This window comes from Amia ocellicauda, chromosome 13, assembly GCF_036373705.1.
Source record: "Amia ocellicauda isolate fAmiCal2 chromosome 13, fAmiCal2.hap1, whole genome shotgun sequence".
Classification (NCBI taxonomy): Eukaryota; Metazoa; Chordata; class Actinopteri; order Amiiformes; family Amiidae; genus Amia; species Amia ocellicauda.
Window position 1 is genome coordinate 22368526 of NC_089862.1, and position 21096 is coordinate 22389621.

At 40.9% G+C, this 21096-nt stretch overlaps 1 protein-coding gene across 1 annotated transcript in view; it reads right to left on the reverse strand.

The window, feature by feature from the left end:
- hspa4l (heat shock protein 4 like) overlaps positions 1-21096 on the reverse strand; it is a 44844-nt gene that overhangs the window by 3158 nt on the left and 20590 nt on the right. Inside the window, exons 5-18 of the mRNA XM_066720173.1 lie at positions 19409-19508; positions 17486-17619; positions 16912-17156; positions 15637-15713; positions 13576-13727; positions 12809-12915; positions 7777-7910; positions 6473-6666; positions 3783-3884; positions 3521-3664; positions 2602-2727; positions 2275-2382; positions 1223-1342; positions 698-859 (exon numbers count right to left, since the gene is read on the reverse strand). Coding sequence (XP_066576270.1) covers positions 698-859; positions 1223-1342; positions 2275-2382; positions 2602-2727; positions 3521-3664; positions 3783-3884; positions 6473-6666; positions 7777-7910; positions 12809-12915; positions 13576-13727; positions 15637-15713; positions 16912-17156; positions 17486-17619; positions 19409-19508 — 1905 coding nt within the window. The remainder of the gene's footprint in view (positions 1-697; positions 860-1222; positions 1343-2274; positions 2383-2601; positions 2728-3520; positions 3665-3782; positions 3885-6472; positions 6667-7776; positions 7911-12808; positions 12916-13575; positions 13728-15636; positions 15714-16911; positions 17157-17485; positions 17620-19408; positions 19509-21096) is intronic.

A 21096-nucleotide genomic window follows, 5' to 3' on the forward strand; every position in this document is an offset into this window, starting at 1 on the left:
AGCTACAGGTCTGGAATGACAAGGCATTACTCAAACAAAGAGAGCCCAAGCATATTAAGTGTCTCATTATGCTAACAATGAATTTGAAAGTATATCCAGTTCCATGTCAGTCTTCTGATTTAACCCTGACTTAGGCCGTGTGTCCACCAAAGTGTTTTCTGCAGCTGAAAATGCCAGGTGCTCGTCTGAAAGTGCCCGGCTGCGAGCGCTTGAGAGCTCTCTGGAGGCGCAGCGCTGTTTCAGTGCTGTGATACGGATTATCCATGGAAGTCATGTGTTAAAGTACCTAATGTCGCAGATAGTTTGTGTTGCTAACAAATACTGACTGTACAATGTCGGCACAAGGTAGAGGGAAGACTGAAATGCATAGAGAGAGAGTGGACGGACAGGCGGTGTGGTATTTGTCCCGCCCCTCCTCCACTGTGATTGGACGGCTGGTTAAAAAGTGACAGTGACAAGCGCTGCGTTTTAAGACGCTGAGCGCCGCATCATGCTGCCAGCGTTTTAAAAACGTGGCGCTCCCATTGCAAACAATTGAGAAAATACGCCGACCTCAGGAAAAAACGCTTTGGTGGACACACGGCCTTAAGCACACAGCACCAAAGCCTTGTCATGAGGTACGTTTCTATAAATACTATAAATGTACCAATCTGGGTCTGGATGTGACTATTGTGGTACCTCCGCCAAGTGTTCTTACCTGGGTTTTTGCCACTATTTCTGACACTTTGACTACAGGGTCCTGGGCTACAGTCATCTTGTTCTGTGCGTTCATCCTGCTGTTCATCCAGCCCATCGTCTCACTGATACACTGCTCCACCTTGGCCATCTCGGCGCTGTCCAGGTGATCATATTTCTCATCCTGCAATCAGGGAATAAAGAAGAGCCTCATTCTCACCCGCTTTGGAATATCCAACAGCTGTTTTAGTGACACAAAATATATGAAAAGGCTTCATCATTACGTGTTAAGAAACAAACAGATGGTTGCTAGGCACTAAGGATGTAGCAAACAGAAAGGGTCACAGGTAAAGAACACACTGCCTGATGTGCCCATGTTTCATTTGATGTGCTATAGCAAGTGCTGGCTGATTTGCCCTCTTGAAATGTGCAGAAGGGTTACGGTTACAATAGACCAGGAATTTGAAACAATAGCAAAAATCAACAAACAAAAAACATGCAGTTAATCAAAGGGCAGAATCCTATCCTAAGTATTTCCACGTATTACCTTTTGCTTGTATGCTTCCACAGCCTTCATGAAGAGCTGGATTTTCTTCCCCAGATCATCAAATGCCTTTGGCCTCTCCTCATGCTCCCTGTAGCGGTCCTGAATGGGCTGACCATATCTCTGGGAAGGAGAGACAACAAGAGCCCCCTCAGATTAGACATCTTCACTGGGCAACTCACTGCCACAGATATGACTCTAGAAACAAGCAGACTGGACGGGTGTGAGTAGGCCAGAAAAGTGTTTTTAATCTGGTTGTTTATAAAATACAGATTATTCTCATTTATTGATAAATCACCCCCTTCTCCGTTACAAATGTTCTCCTGCCGTGTAAGGTCCAATGATGTGACCCTCAGGGTGATTTTAGACTTTCCTTATAGTTTAAAATAGCAAACAATATTGCTGAACCTCAAGCTCTAAGAGAAATGCAATGGAAATAAACATCACAAATACACTAAAGTCACAATAAAATGTTAGAACAGATTTATTTTCTATACAAAATATCAAATAAGACAAACCAGTTTCTCTGAGCCTACAGCCCCTCCATTTTACTTATCATGTGCACTCAGCACGAAGTCCCGCATCAGCCTTCAAGTAAAGCACATGAAAGGAAGGAGCAGAAATTATTCTGTGCAATTCTTAGAAATGTAAAGTAGGGATCGTGTCATTGTTTTTGTATTTTAATGACTTCAATAATTAAATCAGTGGAGCCACATTAGGGGAGGTCATTAAACTTTCAATTTTCCCCTTGTGTGTGGAAAACGGCAACGCACTGACTCATTCTGTCCCTTTACTGTCAGTTAAGTGATGTGCTCCATGTAATTACAACTAATTGCCCACTGCTTTCCAAGATGATGCTTTAATCGAATTTTTTGCCGAGAGGGCTGTGACTGATCACTACTTCCGGAGCTCTAATCTGCCTGCTTCCAATACGAGCTGCTGTTCTCATTTAACAAAGACATGGTCTAGAATGTCCAGAAAACAGTGACGTGACTCGTTTGCTATATAATCCTTAATGTTTGAAGAACCTCAACATGTTCTTGAAGAACAGTTACCTTCAGCTCTGCCAGTTTGTCCACGTAGACCTGCTTGGGCTGATCCTCCCCCTCTTCGTACAGCCAGTTCTCAGTGTCCTCCAGCATCAGGGTCAGTCTGCTGCTGTCCTGAGGGGTCGACACAATTCTGGCTCTCAGACTATGGATTCTCCAAGTTAAACATCAGGTATATCAAGAGAACAACTGGGCGATTTTCATTTAAATTAATGTTAAGTTTTTAAAAGAAGAAAGAGAACTACCCAATACCCAGTGGCACCAGATAAAATATCTATACACAATTCCAAAAACAACAAATTAGTGATGCAAAAAAAGATACTCCGCCCTTACATCTTCGCTGATTAATTTTTCATAGATGCCGCACAGTTTGTCTCGAAGGTCATACACGTACTCTTCCACTGCATTCTTGGCATCGTTTCTCTCCTTCTCCAGCTTGTCCTGCATTATCATCTTTCCCTGAGGAGCACCGAGACAGAACAGTTAAGAATGTGCCCCACTATTCCCAGCTGCAACACCTCCGTACGGCAATGCCAAAAACAGTTGTACCGTTTTTACTTCCAAACCATTACACTTTCAGATTTCTTCCTTTACATGATTCAGATTTAGGAGACAAAAAAAGACATTGACAGCAAGGTGACTGAACGTAAACTTCACTACATCTTAACCGAAGTGGCATAATGGGACACTTGAATGAATGAAGTAGTCAATGTCTTATAGTAAAGCATTACTTCCACTTCCCATGTATTATACAGAAAAGATTTAATGGGTAACATCCCTTTTATTTTTCACATCTCCTTAAACTGCGGTTCGACATGTTTCCTGACCGACACTTACGACTGGACAGCACAGTTCTCACATTGAAAGTCTTATTGGGTTTTAATTCCATGATTTTTAAATGCTTCAAATATTTTGGGAAATAGTTCCTATAAGTCTGCAATTAAAGGGGTTACCAATTTGTAGGAATGTAATGTATTTAGGAACCAACAAAAGTAATTAACGGATATAAATTGTAATGACAAATTTTACGTATTGATTATTTATGGATTCTAGCACTATGTGAAATATAGAATAGCATCTTCCAGGGTAATAGATAATAGGGTAATAGATGAGACTGGTCATGCAAAGATTCCTCATACACAGGATTGCTGTGCCACAGGGTCCATTTCTTTGCATCAAAGCAAAATTCTCCAAGGCAGTGTGTAGCAGTCAGTGTCTGTAGACCAGCCACCGCTAAGTCAGTCGAGCTTACCTCGTTCTCCATGAAGCTATTGAGCAGGTCCCGCTCCAGCTGTCTGATGGTGTTGCTCAGGATGGGCAGATCAACGCTCTTAACCTTCACTTTGGATGCAGAGGCACCGGGGTTCTGGTCCTGTTTATCCCCAGCTGTACCCTCCTGAAAGCCACAAAGATGCTCACATCAGACACATGAACAGCAACAATCAGGAACACCAGCAATAATGGGGAACACCGGCAATAATCAGGAACCTCTGCCCTTCAGTCTAGGCCCTCACCTTGCTGTCTGAGCCTGCAGCCCCAGCCTCCTCCCCGGCCTGGCCAGCTGCCTCCCCCTGCTCTTTGGACTGTGCATCCTCCTGGTCCACCTGCATCTTATTCTGAAAGACAGAAAGAAAGTCACCAACTCAGAAAGAACAGCCTCCAACCTCAATATCTACCAATGCATTTATTCTGCCTCTTTATATTAAAGCACCAAATAGATTAGATATGGCTTATAGGAAAACTCATTATATAATAAAAAAAATCTATGTATTATCCAATTACTTATCCATAATCCAGCTGTCCATGAGACACTTCACAAGAACAGCTCGATTTATGTATCATACTGTCATGTTTTACAGTTAGGAGGGTTTGAATTCTGGAATTCCACAAAGATGGGACACATTTTACCAGCTTATTCTGTGCTAGCAGGCTCTTTAATTAGGAATAACATATATAAAACCAGCTTCTACCCAGCTAATGAATCTACTGCTAAGAACACAAAGAACTAATGCAGTTTACAGTGGGAATGTCAGAGGGTTAAGAAAATACAAAAAAACACAATATTGAATCAGGTGGGAATGTAGGTGTAGGACTACATTTTACAAAGGATAAACAACAAAGAGGTGGAGAAGTATTTTAGTGAATAACAACTCCACTGTTTCCAAGTCATCTATCCTCTTGTACCACAGAGCTCGGGGCAGACTGAAACATGGTTCTTCGGACACACAGCTTTTGAGTTTGGTTGTGCGAAACAAATCCTAGTAATGCCTTTTTCTCACTGGGAACTCTCACAGCCCAGGCCAGTAATAACCAAGCTGTATTTCCCCATGTCAATAACCACTAACAGGGAGTAAAGTGTCAATCCTGTTGTTGAGGTATTGTTTATGTTGTTATTTTCAAAATATATATTTCAAAGCTGGAGGGAGTGAAGTGAAAACAAGGCATTATGGGGTAATGAACACATTCATCACAAACCTCCTCCTCATAGTAATAGGTGTCATCTTCAATGAGAAGAGAGGGGTGCTGCTTCAGAGTGAGAAATAAAGAAACAGAGAGGACTTGAGTGAAAAATTATTAAATTATAGTAATAATAATCATATCTACCTACACTCTAAACTGGATTGAAGACAATTTAGAGCACAATCCTGCTGAAAGAAAATGTATCAAGGCTGCAGAGTAAAAAAAAATATTTACATTGATAAAATCAGCTGGTAAAAATGAAGGAGGAACATGAGAAGTTGCCAGTCCAGGTCCCTAATAAACAAATTCTATTTTCTAATGTATGAATCAGTAACAGAACAAGTGTTGTCTGTGGCTGAGTCACTCTGTAATCTGTGAAGATTTTTTTCGTGCTCACATGTAGAAACACCTTGTTTTATTAACCTTTTTTGGTTCCGTTGACAAACATGCAAACAACGACCATGTTCAAACAGTTTAAAACGCAGGCCTTCAATGCTAGAGGAGAGATTCTGCGACACATTCAATCAGCACTGACCACTAATACGTGGAACAGGTGTATGCTGTAAACATAAGTAAGATGGCACAATACATCTACATCAACTCAACTAATCTAATCATCTAATGCATCTACTTTTAATCAGAAAGATCAAAAGATGAATTCACACGGAGCTAAAATGGTTGCCATTCTGAAAATGTTCAATAACTGGAATATAAACAGCTGACGACCTTGTGACGGAGATGTGATCAAAATCAATGAGGCAATGAGCACCCAGGCTAGATGAAGTGGCAGTCATTGTGTGCATGATGAGCACCAGAGTAACCTCAAATTCACAGAAAACAAGGGTAGTCCTCTCAGTCATTAGGTGTGAAAACAAAAAGTGTGGACAACATTCTTGAATAAAGGACGCCAAGAGGTGTCCACGGCTTTGCGACTTTGAGCCACACTAATTAATACAGCTCTGGAACAAATGAAGAGACCACTGCAATTTTTTCTTAAATCAGCATCTCTACATGTATAGCAGCCATTCCATTCCATTCATAGTTTTAGTTAGAATTTGGGAGAAATGTTGTCAGTAGTTTATAGAATAGAACAAAAATGTTCATTTTACACAAACACATACCTATAAATAGTAAAACCAGAGAAACTGATCATTTTGCAGTGGTCTCAATTGCATGAAGGTCAAATACAGCATGGAGTCTTTATAAGGCTAATTAAACCACAGTCATGGTGCAAAAAAGGTGAAGGATGTTCCCAGTGGAAATATAACATCAATTGAAAACAAGCCTGGTGAGATGTGAGGTTTGCTGTAACACAGAAAGCTAGCCTGAAGAGATGAGACTGGACTCGCCAACAGTGACACACTTGTAATTTACCCTGATGAGCTGCATCACAAAATCACTTTCAAACGCCAAGCACAACCCATTACCACAAACCGATGATGTGACAAGACAATGAAGTTGTGTAGAAGCGATTTCTCAAGGAGTAATTTGTTGCTGTGTGACTTCGAATGGCATTCAGATCGCGTTTCTTTCAAAGTCTTTCAAACTTGTCTTTCAGGAGACAAAATGACGTAGATGGAAAGATGGGCTATTATTTAATGTAGAACACAAAGGAGGGAGACCATAAAAATGGTACTTGCTGAGTTATGCTTGATTTGAGAGAAGCACGTGTTGACCAGAATGCAGAAGAAGATTGATTTATAAGTAAAAACGCAATCCCTCCCACCTTCTTCCTGTCCCTTACCTGCTCGTCCTGCCGGCCCTCATTCTGAACAGTGGGCTCCATATCCATGGGAACATCAACCTCCCCCTTCTGCTTCTCGATCAGAGAGGCACTGGACACGCTGAAGATCCCGTGAATGTTGACGCGAACTTTGACCTTCACTTTGGAGCTGTCCCCATCGGTCTGGGGAACCACGTTCTGCACACTGAAGCGCCCTGGCGGAGCAAGGGAGAACGGATATCATTGTGAAGAAATGTGTCTTAATCCTTCAGTCAAAGTTACAGTACAGTCAAGAACTCCTTTTCTCGGTCAGCTCTAGCAAAACGGCCTGATCTCAGTGCATAATACCGCTGGTATTTTAAAATCTTCTGAATCTCCCCCAGGATAACTTGTGTTACTGAGAATTTAAACGACTGAACTAATACTACAAAGGGGGAAATCCTCTTTCCAGGAATGTAATGTGCTGCTAGTAATTACAGGTAATTTAAGTCCACAAAAAAGGCAGGACTTTGAAGGCCCCTTCTGAAGTTGACGAGACACTCTGGGGCCTTGAATAAAGTCTCATCAGGCAAGTAACAATGACACAGCACCAGACACTCAGACTGGTAGTATTTTAAACCTTGTCATTGCACTCAGGTCTCACCAGGAAACTCTTTTAGTGGATGTATGTTCTGACTGCACAGATGCATCACACTGTTTGCTATACATGTAGCCCATGAGACTTTGCTCAGTGCTCCGGGCCTGCAGCTAACATTTACATTTGTTGTCTAATGTAGCGGATTAATGGGTGAAATACACACGTGAAGAAATAACGTGCATGTCACTTGAGTCATATATGGTTTAAGTGATTTAAAATCTCTGGCTGTTTAACTGTTATTTAATCAGTGATGCTTAGCTACTGTAAATGGTAATTAATTTAACAAATTCATGACAAACAAACTATATATTATTAACCAATGTCATGTTAAATGTACAAATATCGATGGTACAAAATAAAAAATAACAAAAGTAAATGTTTAACTTAAATTAGTACTCTTAGCTGGTTTCATATACCTCAATTAGCACTAGTACTGGACTACCATTTAAAGTAAGTACAGAAAACAGGTCACGCATCCCCTTACTGTAAAGGAAAATTAACTTTACCTTGTGAATTATATAAAACTTGACCTGCCCACTTTTAGCTTCAGCAGGTCTAAATGCAGTGGCTATAGGAAGTATTCACCCCCTTGCACTTTTCACATTTTGTCGTGTTAGAACCTGAACTGTGGGGATTTTTCCCCCCTTTGATTTAGGTAAGAATCTGTAAGAATGGGTTATTCGCTTACCTATTCGAGTGTCAGGATATGGCAGCTCTTGTGGGATGCTGTAAAACGCTTCCAGGTCAAAGGGCTCCTTTTTGTGAAAGGTAATGACTTTAGAGAAGGGGGCTGGATGGTTCTTGCTGAAGACTTCACATTCCCTGTGTTTTGAAAATAAGATTGAAATAATATTCTAACAGTAATACATTTAGGATGAAGGTGCATTATGGATTTTCCAAAGAAGAATATTTGAACATATGATTCAGATAAAATAAAATGTTTTGCTAGCATTACAGTTGGAAACCTACTTAATGCTTTGTATTTTTCAGAAAAAAACTGCTTAAATCTGCTAATCCATGTAAGCATGTTATTACAATGCACAGATAAACTCATTTATAAGCGTTTAATATCCTTTCGGTGCCAAGTGAGATAAACAGAGATAAACCTGGTCCAGCTGAAGCATTCAAAATGGTTTGAGCAAGTATCCTTAACCCCAGGTCTTACGTGCAAATTACACAATTACATTTAAATACAAGCTCATGCACAGGACTAATTTATTGTGAGACAAATGGAGCAATTGATGTTTGTGTATGTAAAAATGTTATTAAATTCACCTCAGATTGTGTCTGCAAATTGAAACCCATGTGCCCTACACATAACACATCTTTCATGCCTGATTAAATAAAATACTGAAATGGATTTGAGCTATAAAGAAAAACAAAAGATGTCTGTCATGAATGTTGTAATGCTTACCAGAGCAAGATTATGAAATTATGCAAATCCAGAATGATTGAAACACCTAATTTAGCATAACAGGGTTTTATTAAAGCAATCATAAGTATAACACGGTGCAGAGCATATGGCCAGCAACGGTGCCAGCTCTTCTTCAGAAGGATGTCTAAATATTTGGACACACACAGACATATGTGTGGACTCCTGGTGGACCAGTGCTTTACAACTTCCAAGATCAATTGAAAAAAATCCAACTCAAAAATGCACAAATAAAGACAGACACAGCTTCAACCAGGCTCCTATGAAGCTTCTTGGCCACTAAGTGACATGACAGTTATTTTCCAATCACCTTGGAAGTACACACACATACATATGTATACACACATAAATATACATACACACACACAGGACTGCTTGCTTTTATGCACTATACTAATGCAGTGTCCTCCTGGAGAAGAAGATGTGTAGATAAACACTCCTCAAGAAACCTACCCTTGACGCCACCTCTCCTCAGAACTACCGTCCTGTCTCCCTACTCCCCTTCCTCTCAAAGACCATTGAGTGTGCTGTACACCATCAGCTCTCTGCTCTGCTCTCTTTCCCATCACTAACTCCTGGAGCCTCTGCAATCTGGCTTCTGCATAGCTCACTACACTAAGACTGATCTCCTGGCGGTCACTGACTTCCTCAGCTGTTCTCGGGCAGCCTCCCTCTCCTCAGTCCTCATCCTCCTTGATCTCATCCTCCTTGATCTCTCCGCAGCATTTGACACTGTCGATCACTCCATCCTCCTCTCCTGCCTCTCTGACCTTGGAATCTCTGGGACTGCTCTCACCTGGTTCTCCTCCTACCTCAACGACCGGACCCTATCAAGTGACCTGGCAATGTTCCTCATCCACTCCCCAACCTCTCCTCACAGGTGTACCCCAAGGCTCCGTCCTGGGCCCCCTCCTGTTCTCTCTACACTCGCTCCCTGGGACCCCCTCATCGCATCCCATGGTTTCTCCTACCACTTCTACGCAGATTATGCCCAGATCTTCCTGTCTTTTCCCTCCTCTGACCCTCTCGCATCACTTCCTGTTTGTCTGCTATCTCCGCTATCTCTCAATCCCCTTGGAATCTACAATACTCTACAACACTCTCTCCTTCATCTTCCTCTAAAAATCTAGGAGTCACCCTCGATTCTGCGCTCTCCTACACTCAGCACATCACCACGCTGACACGCACCTGCATATTCTTCCTTGTGGAACATACGCCAAATCCGTCCCTTCCTCACCAACTACTCGACTCAGCTGCTCATCCAGTCACTGGTCCTCTCCCGCCTGGACTACTGCAACTCCTCCTGGCCGGCCTGCCTGCAACTACTACCCGCCCGCTCCAGCTCATTCAGAACTCTGCGGCTCGTCTGATATTCTCTCTGCCCTGATTCACAAACACTACTCCACTGCTATGCTCCCTCCACTACCGGCACGCATTCAGTTCAAGACATTGACCCTCACCTACCACTGTCTCGACCACACTGCACCAAGTTACCTTCAGACACTCGTCTCCATACATCCCCTCCAGACTACTGCGCTCCTCCAGCGCCAGAAGACTAACCCTGCCTCCTCTCCACTCCCCTTCCTCCAGAGCCCGCTCCTTCTCATCCCTGGCCCCTAAGTGGTGAAACGACTTTCCCACTAAAGTCAAAGTCCCTGACCTCCTTCCGGCACTTACTCAAGACGCATCTTTTCAGACAGTACTTAGTAACTTAGTCATTTACTCTCCTGTAAGATAGCACTTATACAATGCTTTATCATACTTCTTGCCTTGTGTTACTAGTACTCATATTGTTTATTTTGATTTCCCCTATGCTCCCTTCCCTTTGGCCCTTGATGGTGACCTAACATCTTGTCTGCACTCATCAGCTTTTACAATCCAGGATGTAAGACGTCATATATTGTATACACCTGTGTAAATTGGAATTTGTAAAATGTATCATGCTTTGAAAGGCACTGTATTATGTAAATTAGAATTTGTCATGTTTTATGCCTTGAACTGCTCTGTATTTTTTCACTTCGTACTGCTCTTATATTTTGTAAGTCGCTCTGGATGAGGGCGTCTGCCATGAAATAATAATAAACACCCTTTGTTTCTTCGATTTGTGTGTGCTCTGTCCAAGCTGGTCATACACTTGAGCATGAATGTGTGTAAAGAGAGAAGAGTACTAATACAGCAGACTGATAAGGCACTGTGTGCTACTCCTGCCAGCAAGCCATCCCTGGGCACTGAGAGAGGGAACTGCAGATACAGAAGTTATTTCAGCAATGAGCTGTCTTGGTGCCAAGGGACTTCTTGAAGGCCGATGAATGGGCAGTACAGTACAGGACTAATTTAGTCTGGAAAGGATGAGTCACGGCTACGAGCGGGGCACATCAGTCGGCCTGGATTACCATTGTCACGTGCTCAGCGGGAATGGGCATGCAGGGTTAAGAAAGAGGCGCATTGCTTATGTTGGTATGTGGTTTGCTGGTTCATGTTGTGAAGATTAGGGGATGCAGAGATAAGAAAAAAAAAGAAGATGTGGAAGAACATTTTTAAAGGAGTATTCATAAAATAAAGATTTGTTTCTGTTCGATCATCTGACATTTTTATTGTTTATTGACATTTTATTTCCATTTAGCACCAGTCACCCAATTGTTAGAAAAAGTTATTTATCTTGACAAGAGCTGACTTCTGTAATTCTCTTGAGTGGTTAGCACTGTCAGTGACCTACACTTATTTGCGTAAATAAACACAAAAATAAAGATTCAGTATGTATATATAACCGTAAAACCTCAATTAAACAGACCCGGCATTTATTCCAAATAACTGCCAGAAGCCCTGGCATCAATTGGAGACTGGCGATTGTAGGAGACCGACGATTGTATTAAACATTCATAAATAAAAACACATTGTGGTAAGAAGAGCCTGAAACATTGCTTCATTGTAGAAGTAGGCTAATAGGCCAAGATTTAATTATTATTATTATTTTTTAATAATTTGCTTTCCAAAGATGCAAACAAATCATTTTCAATGTATGGTGAACTATACACTGGATTGAAAACAAGATACCGGTAATTCTGTTAGCAGTCTAAGAGTGGATATACTGTGAACTCTCGCTAAATAAACAAAAGGCACTTCAACAAAACTTAATTAATGCATTGTTTATGTCACAATTGACAGTTAGTTCAATCACTACAATTAAAAGCAATACAACTAGACAGCAATATATATATATATATATATATATATATACACACATACTTAAAGTGAGAAAATTAATAAAAACACAAGTGATGGTGTTTTTAAATACATATACGGTATATATATTTACTGAAAACAAGAAAGATGCAAAAATTAAAAGTTTACATAAATATGTTGTGGAAGGTTCTTTCAAATGTGTTAATGCATCTTTAGAAACTGTATCGATTTCCCATTTCCTTATTTATAAAACAAAGTAACCCGGCATTTAATAGAGACAGGCTTTTGTTTACATGATTATGCAAATCAACCCGGTGAGTATTTGAGACCGGCTGCTATTTGAGACCCGGCGAGTATTGGAAGTTTTACGGTATATCATTACTTTCACTGAACTGAACTTCTTCCAATTTGTTTTCATATTTTCAACTCAAAATGAATTTCCCATCACCATATTTGCAAAACTATCTTGTGACATTCAAACTAGTCCCGGAATCACGGTGGTTTTGGACATACTTTTCTTAATTAAATTGTTAAGCCAATGTGATCATGGATAATCCTTTCATCAATTTATAACATTTGAGGTGACTTTTTGTGTTTTTGTTTCAGCACCACTAAATTACAAACAATTAACATTGTATGTTTTGTTTGATATATACATATGAACCCCACCAATCAAAAACAAGAAAAGATGATGGAAGATTTCCATTGGCTAGCTCCAAAGAGGCTCTGGCAAAAGCAAAAGTAACAGTGACAGGTTTGGACTTGGCTGTGGTGGGGAGGGATGAAGTGCTCAATTAAAATTGAGCAGTCCTGGTTAAGGTTCAAACACATTTCCAACCTCTTCAGTCTGATTAAATGCAGAAGGATGTATTTCAGGTTTTTTAAATTGTGTTAAATTTGACATCCAAACTAGCAAACTAGTCCTATTTTTGTATCTGCCCTGTTTGAAATCAAATTAGAACCCTGTAATGGAATACAAAAGATCTAAAAATTGAATCAATACATCTGTGTGAAGCACTAATGAAGAATGTCATTTATATGGAAATACACGATCATTAGCAATCCGTTAATTTCAAAGCAGAATATGCTGAGGAGTAAGCCTTACCCAATTCCCTCATCTGATGATGATTTCCACCTCAGGGTAATGGGGAATGGCACGACATCTGTGATGGAAAACTCCCGCACTTTAAATGCTGGAGAGAGAATTGCGCACTGCAGGACCAGAAACAGAAATATGACTGATCTTCTCACAGCTGGTTACTGATTCAAAAGTACCAAGATATCATTTATCTTTAATTGAAGTACTACATCTGTCAGAGGTGAGGTAAAAAAAAACTAAAAAAACACAAACTAAAAAACTATAAAGAATTACTACATCAATAAAGCAAGACATTCTACATTAGAGAACATGATGATCTCTTGCATTAGGTTGTTATCTGTACAATTTAACACCAGCATTTTTCACAGATAAACACAGATAAAACGCACGTCTGTATTTTAAATAATTGAGAGCCTTATTATTTTATTTCAGTGTAATCCTGTCTGGTAAATTCTATGTAAATGGCTTGCCTCCAAAGCAAGGAAGCAGAATTGGCTAAGGAGCCCTTCTTGGCCTGAATAACAAAATAGTTTACATTTTAATAGCATTACAGCAAGTACATTCTTTGTTCTATTTGGATAACAACTGTGCCTGATTTCTTTAACAAAAAAAGCAGCAAGTAACTTCCTTTCTCAGTCGGTGTATTGCAAATATTCCAGCCATTGCCGCTCTGTCCTTCTGCTTGCTGGAGTGGAAAACGTTGTATTGCTATTCCTGCCTGCACTCCAATAACACATTATAAATATAGTGCTACCCCAGCACCCAAGCTGTACCTGTAATGCACATCCTCGTGCCACAGCCTCGTCCGCGTTCAGTGTGGTGCTGATGTCTTTGCCCAAGAACTTCGAGATCCTCTCCTTGATGGCTGGGCTCCTGGTCCCGCCGCCCACCACCTCCACTGCATACACGTCCTCCCGCGTCAGCTCTGCAGTGCCACACAGGTACAACACATAGCGTCCTCAGCACTCACATACTGCACGTGTTAATTTTGGTCTTTCCTTTCAGTTTTTGGGTGGTTACACTTCACTTTAAAGTTGAACTCAAACATGCTTAGTATGTTCTATAAGGAAATGCACAGTTTTGCAACAAAGAAGAGCACTGTGATGCTTATGAACTCACACCCAGAGACAAAGAGGGTCTGGGATCTGAGCTGGACAGAAAGCACAGACTGGCCTGACTGATACCCCTGTCTGGTGCTGTGATGCATCCTTTGTGGTATATTACAAATATCAGACCTACTAATGCTATAGCTGCAAATAAATTTTATTTTTGTTACTGTATACACAGATGCTCAGTAAAGTATTTCAGTGCAATCTGCTCCTGTCACAAGATCTTTTCCCTCTGCATGATTTGTCACAATATTAGAATGTGTAGTCAGAGCAGCTGTCACAGAAAACAGACCCTTATTTAGGTCAGTTTATATTTCATAGCAATTGCTACACAACAGTAATTGCCTATGAGGTAAGACATGTGGTTGTGTATTATGCAAATGATTTACACAACAAACACAAGCTTCGGCAATCTCCTGGATTTCTCACAGTAGAAACAGATCAGTCCAATTCTGAACCCTCCTCCTACCCTATCCTACAGGCTCCCGTAGTTTAATTATTTACTGTTTGGAAGCCATCTTGCCTGAGGTCACTCCATTACTTTTCTTCAGAAAATCCTTATTTTTGAGGATCTGTGGTGATACATTCAATCACCACAATTAATGAACTGAAAATTGAGTTGCAGGTATGTGAGGAGAAAGAAAACTATGATTTTTATACTCAAGCCCCACGTTGTTGTATATAGATCAGGATGGTAGAAATGCTGGAATGATTTTCAACAGGAGTGTCCACAGAGGAGTCTGTGGTTTGTTCTGGCCTAGCTCTTTGTAAATTATTGAACACATCTTCTAAAATGCAAAAAATAAAAACATTCTAATCATAAGCAGCTGATTCAAAGATGGGTGGGAAACCAGGAGAAGGCCAGCCTTTGAGGAAGAGATTTTGACACCTCTCTTCAGAAGCAACATGTATTAGAATATTACCTTGACATAACACCAAAAAAGTATAATATTTCAATGCTTTGAAATGGGTAATAAAAGTTCAAGATCCCACCTTTTTCTAAACAAAATTGTTATCACACAAGAGCAGGGCTGCAGTCTTTAGAAAATATCTTCAGTTTAGTAGATGTCAGTTTTATGTTTGAATAATGGCACAAAACATTTACACAGGGTTGCTGGAACCTTCAAATGAAAGCACATCCTGGCTATTCAAGGTTGATGATTTCTTTATAAATACCTTGTCCAAATACATCCCACATAACTGTATTAATTTGTAATACATTTTTAAAAAGTAAATGTCATTCCAGACTTTTCTCTGATACAAATATTTTTCCCCCTTAACCTTAGATGGCAAATTAATTAGTTTTATGGAGTAATACAGCCCTTGATCATTGTGTCCATCTGTTTCGCAGTGGGCTGTACTAGTGAAACAGCACAAACATCACCTCAGCTGACCTAACAGAACGTTAAGACTTGGTCTATTGGCTGACACATGCTTTCCTGTCCCTTCCATTATGAAATGGGAAGTTTATTTTCAGAAGACATTCACTGGCACACAGAGAAACAGGATTCTGGGCTGTGAGACACTGTTATCAGGTCAGATGCTTCATTGTCACTGCCGAGTCAACAGGACAGAGAGCACATCCTGAGAGGAGTTTCAGGCAAGACAGCCAACAACCAAAGCAAAAGTTCAATTGCTTGTAATACTTCTGGCATTCACTTAAAGATACAAATAAAAAAACTGAATCTTATAATCTTGTATTATATAATCTAATGATCCACTTACTAGCTTGGTCCATTGCCACTTTCAGAGGAGCTTCCACTCTGGTTAGGTAGTGAGCGCACATTTCCTCAAAATGAGCCCTGTGAAAAAGTATTATTTAATGTCTGTTATAGCAACTACTTTCTCACAGCGAAGATCAGTGAAATACAGATTTTATATGGATAAAATAAAATGGTAATTTAAATGACCATTTTAACATCTGCTTCAATTTAAAATCACTTAGAAGTTATACTGTATAACAATGAACATGGTCACAGTTTCAAAGCTCGGGAGATATTTGCACTAAAAATGTAAAACAAACCCAGTCTGATTTGCACAGTAAATCCAGCTATGCAGGCTGAGAAACATTACAAATCTGTAGCATGGTTCAAAACAGGGATGCGCTACTCCAGTCAAAATGTTAATTGAACATGAGCCCTTTATTACTTCCCTTTTTTTTTTTTTTTAAATTGGACAACTTTAAGCCCGTTAGAAAAGGATCTATACAACTGACTGCATTGTGATCCCTGGAGTGAACACAAATATTTAGTCTCCCACTGCACCTACTTAGTAAGAAAGCCATTAAGCCTTCATACAACCTTAAATTTTGATGCATTTAAATGGGATTTTACCCCATCTTGATTTAAACAACCAAGGGGTGGGGGGGTTAAAAAAACAAATCAATTAAAATTAAAAACCTGAAAAATCATAATTAAATCAGTATTCACCCCCTTAGCTATGTCACTCCTAAATAAGCTCAGGTGCAACCGAATGTCTTCAGAATTCACACAATAAGTTGAAGGGAGTCTACTGGTGTGCAATAAAAGTACACTTGCCACCGCAATACACCCGTCATTATACGGTTGGATAATGCATTCAAAGCCAAAGATACTACCATGAAGACCAAGAAGCTTACAAAACAAGCCCTGGTTAAAGTTGTGGAAAGGCACAGATGAGGGAAGGGGTATAGTCAATATAGTCAAAACAACACATCACCCAGGTAGCACCATCCATACTGTGAAGCATAGTGGTGGCAGCATTATGCTATGGAGATGCTTTTCCATGGTAGGGAGTGGGAAGCTTGTCAGGGAAGAGGGCACAATACAGGCAAATCCTTGAGGAAAATCTGCTTCAGGCTGCTAAGTACCTAAGACTGGGATGGAGATTCACCTTTCAGCAGGAAAATGACCCCAAGCACACAGCCAAAGTGACACTGGAGTGGCTTAAAAACAAGAAAGTGAAGGGAGGGTGAATACTTCCTATAGCCACTGTATTTGGCTCCCTCTCTCCCATGCATACCTGTTCATCTTCCCTGACACATCGATGTCATTCATGAAGCACTCGATGTTCAGCGGGAGGTCAGAGGAGTTGGCACTCATCAGTTTCTTCAGCTTCTCGCACTCCTGAGTGAGACGAATCATTGCCCTGGGGTTCTCCTTCACGTTGAGCTTGTACTTGGTCTTGAACTCCTCACAGAAATAATCCACTAAGACTTCGTCAAAGTTCCTGCCTCCAAGGTAGGGGTCAAAGGCGGTGGCAAGAACCTGAGAACAGACATAGGCAAAGTGTGTGAGTCAACTCATCCAAACTCAGAGGTCAAGCCAATTCAGTGCTGTAGTTGCAAGAGATGTGTATGATTGTCAAGTTAATAGGATTACAGTTTACTCTTGGAAGGTGACATTCTTTTACCATCTCTTACCAGACTTTTTAATGTTATTTCTAAGTAAAATACATAAAATAGAAAGCACAGAAAGACTATCAACGGTCCCAATGCAGAAAAATTGAGACTTACTGTAAAACTTTTATACGACTTAGTGATTACCAATCCTTTTAAAAAGAAAATTATAAAAACAAAAAGCTGATCCCTGCCCACCTTCAGCTTGCCCTTGTTGAAAGCAGCAATGGAGACCTGGTATGAGGAATGTCCAATGTCAACAAATACCACATTGCGGGGTTTCTCCTCAGGGGTGGGCAGATCCTGCTTATATATCCCATAAGCCAGAGCAACTGCACACAAGAAGGGAGAAGGGCGTTAAGGCAGTCATTACCCAGGGAACCAGCAATTCTACAAATACGTCTGTAGAGTTAAAGGGACTAAATGGGGAAAAGCCAGAAAGGTGACACTCTGATGCTATATAGCATAACATTTACCATGCTATGTTCAAGCTACTTGATAAGAGAGAAGACTCTTTCCTGTTTTCCTAACTTTGTACTAGAGACAGTGGCTTCCTTTTTAGCCCTGCAACAAATAAATCCTAAAGAGATATAAGGCTTCAACTCAAAACTATGAGAAAAGGAATATAATTTTGGAATATAAGCACCCAATACATGTGCAGTATACATCATAGGTTAACCTTGTTCTCTGAATTACATTACACAAATTAATGGTTTTCAAATTGTTTTTTTCTTCTCTTTAAAACAAATCGAGCCATTACATATATTTACTGCAGACTGGATGTGGAATTTCTCAGGAAAGAAGACAAACCTGCATGTTTCTCAGATTGTTTGTTATGTATGGCAAACTTATTAAACCCCCCCAGTGGTCAAGTCTTAAGGGTAGAATAAAGATCAAACTGTGCTGGAAGAGTGAATGCAGCATCTGGCTGCTACTCAGAAATGCCTTAAACCTTTATTAGACCTGCACTTGAGTTGAGTCAATGGTGCCTAAGTGAGTAGAGACTACTTCATTAAAATCAGTTAAGACACTCTTCAAACCTGCCCTGAAAGTAAGCACACCAACAGACAGAAGATGACCATTAACACTGCATCTAGAGGTCAACACAGTGAATCAGTGCACTCGACTCCCTCGCCTTCGTGGTGCGTTGAACTCCTTGCTCATCTCACCAATTCATACACCTCAAGGGCTCTTTGAAACCTTTGGCAAGAACTGTGTGAGATTCAACATAGAGGCTAAAGGGGCTGAAGTAGCTGGAAGAGGGGGGCTACACTGTCCGAGGATGGAGAGGCAGTCTCTGGTTCCCTGAGGCAAGTGAACGCACAACACAGCCACGGCAAAGATAGGCATGTGAATGAGGAAGGCACAAGCAGACATGGGTCAGTGGACTTCAAACTGTTCGATTTCCGTCTCTGTCAGGAAGCAGAGTTATGCACGGGTGTGGGAACATGTTACATACCTATAAGAAAATCACTAGACAACCACTATTGATGCATGAAAGCATTTTTTAATTGTATGAAATACAACTCAACTGTGCAAGTCAACATCACACCCAAGTGTTTAAAATACTATAATGATATAGTTTAATTATACGCATGAAATAAAATGTCTGGGCCCTTTTCTAGATTCATATCCTCAAGGACGTGTGATAAAATCCCTCTTCAAAATGTTGAAGGCAAAGTAATTTAATAATTATTTGCTTTTTGACTGCTGAGGGCTTTGTTTTTGCATTTGCTTACATATACTCAGTTAAGATACACATGTATCACTTTGGGGAATTCTCCATACCTCAGAGCTGCTGTGACTCCCAAGGTGGTTCCAGCAAGCCGATGTAGACAGGTTCCCATCCTGCCCTACACTGAACCTCATTACACAAGGTAAAGTGATAATAGGAATAATCTCAAAGGCCTAATAACCTAGTTTCGATTTTTATTGAGAGCACACGTCCTCCGCATTAAATAACTCCGTCAAATACTTCAGGGAGCAGTTCCGGGGATGCCATGACTCAGGACAGTAAGCCATTTCTTGCAAGAGGATTCATACACCTTGAAGGAAAGGGTGCAATCACAGGTAAGCACATGTCACAGAGGGACAGAGGAGCACTCCTGCTAGTGTACTGACCTGCAGTAGTGTCGTTTATAAGCCGCAGACAGTTCAAGCCAGAAATCTGAGAGGCATCGATCACTGACCTTCTCTCTGCGTCTGTGAAGAAACTTGGAACCTGGGAAGGAATAGCAATAAGGCACGCACAATGATTGCAATTTTAAATGTTGTGGTTTTGCATTCAATATTTTGTCTTTGTGTTACACATATTGTGGATTATATTACTAAGTTACAGTGAGGGAAAAAAGCATTTGATCCCCTGCTGATTTTGTACGTTTGCCCACTGACAAAGAAATGATCAGTCTATAATTTTAATGGTAGGTGTATTTTAACAGTGAGAGACAGAATAACAACAAAAAAAATTCAGAAAAACGCAATTCAAAAAAGTTATAAATTGATTTGCATGTTAATGAGGGAAATAAGTATTTGATCCCCAATCAATCAGCAAGATTTCTGGCTCCCAGGTGTCTTTTATACAGGTAACGAGCTGAGATTAGGAGCACTCTATTAAAGGGAGTGCTCCTAATCTCAGCTCGTTACCTGTATAAAAGACACCTGTCCACAGAAGCAATCAATCAATCAGATTCCAAACTCTCCACCATGGCCAAGACCAAAGAGCTGTCCAAGGATGTCAGGGACAAGATCGTAGACCTACACAAGGCTGGAATGGGCTACAAGACCATCGCCAAGCAGCTTGGTGAGAAGGTGACAACAGTTGGTGCGATTATTCGCAAATGGAAGAAACACAAAATAACTGTCAGTCTCCCTCGGTCTGGGGCTCCACGCAAGATCTCACCTCGTGGAGTTTGAGAGTTCATGAGAACGGGGAGGAATCAGCCCAGAACTACATAGGAGGATCTTGCTAATGATCTCAAGGCAGCTGGGACCATAGTCACCAAGAAAACAATTGGTAACACACTACGCCATGAAGGACTGAAATCCTGCAGCGCCCGCAAGGCCCCCCTGCTCAAGAAAGCATATATACAGGCCCGTCTGAAGTTTGCCAATGAACATCTGAATGATTCAGAGGAGAACTGGGTGAAAGTGTTGTGGTCAGATGAGACCAAAATCGAGCTCTTTGGCATCAACTCAACTCGCCGTGTTTGGAGGAGGAGGAATGACCCCAAGAACACCATCCCCACCGTCAAACATGGAGGTGGAAACATTATGCTTTGGGGCTGTTTTTCTGCTAAGGGGACAGGACAACTGCACCACATCAAAGGGACGATGGACGGGGCCATGTACCATCAAATCTTGGGTGAGAACCTCCTTCCCTCAGCCAGGGCATTGAAAATGGGTCATGGATGGGTATTCCAGCATGACAATGACCCAAAACACACACCCAAGGCAACAAAGGAGTGGCTCAAGAAGAAGCACATTAAGGTCCTGGAGTGGCCTAGCCAGTCTCCAGACCTTCATCCCATAGACATTCTGTGGAGGGAGCTGAAGGTTCGAGTTGCCAAACGTCAGCCTCGAAACCTTAATGACTTGGAGAGGATCTGCAAAGAGGAGTGGGACAAAATCCCTCCTGAGATGTGTGCAAACCTGGTGGCCAACTACAAGAGACGTCTGACCTCTGTGATTGCCAACAAGGGTTTTGCCACCAAGTACTAAGTCGAAGGGGTCAAATACTTATTTCACTCATTAACATGCAAATCAATTTATAACTTTTTGAAATGTGTTTTACTGGATTTATTTGTTTTTAT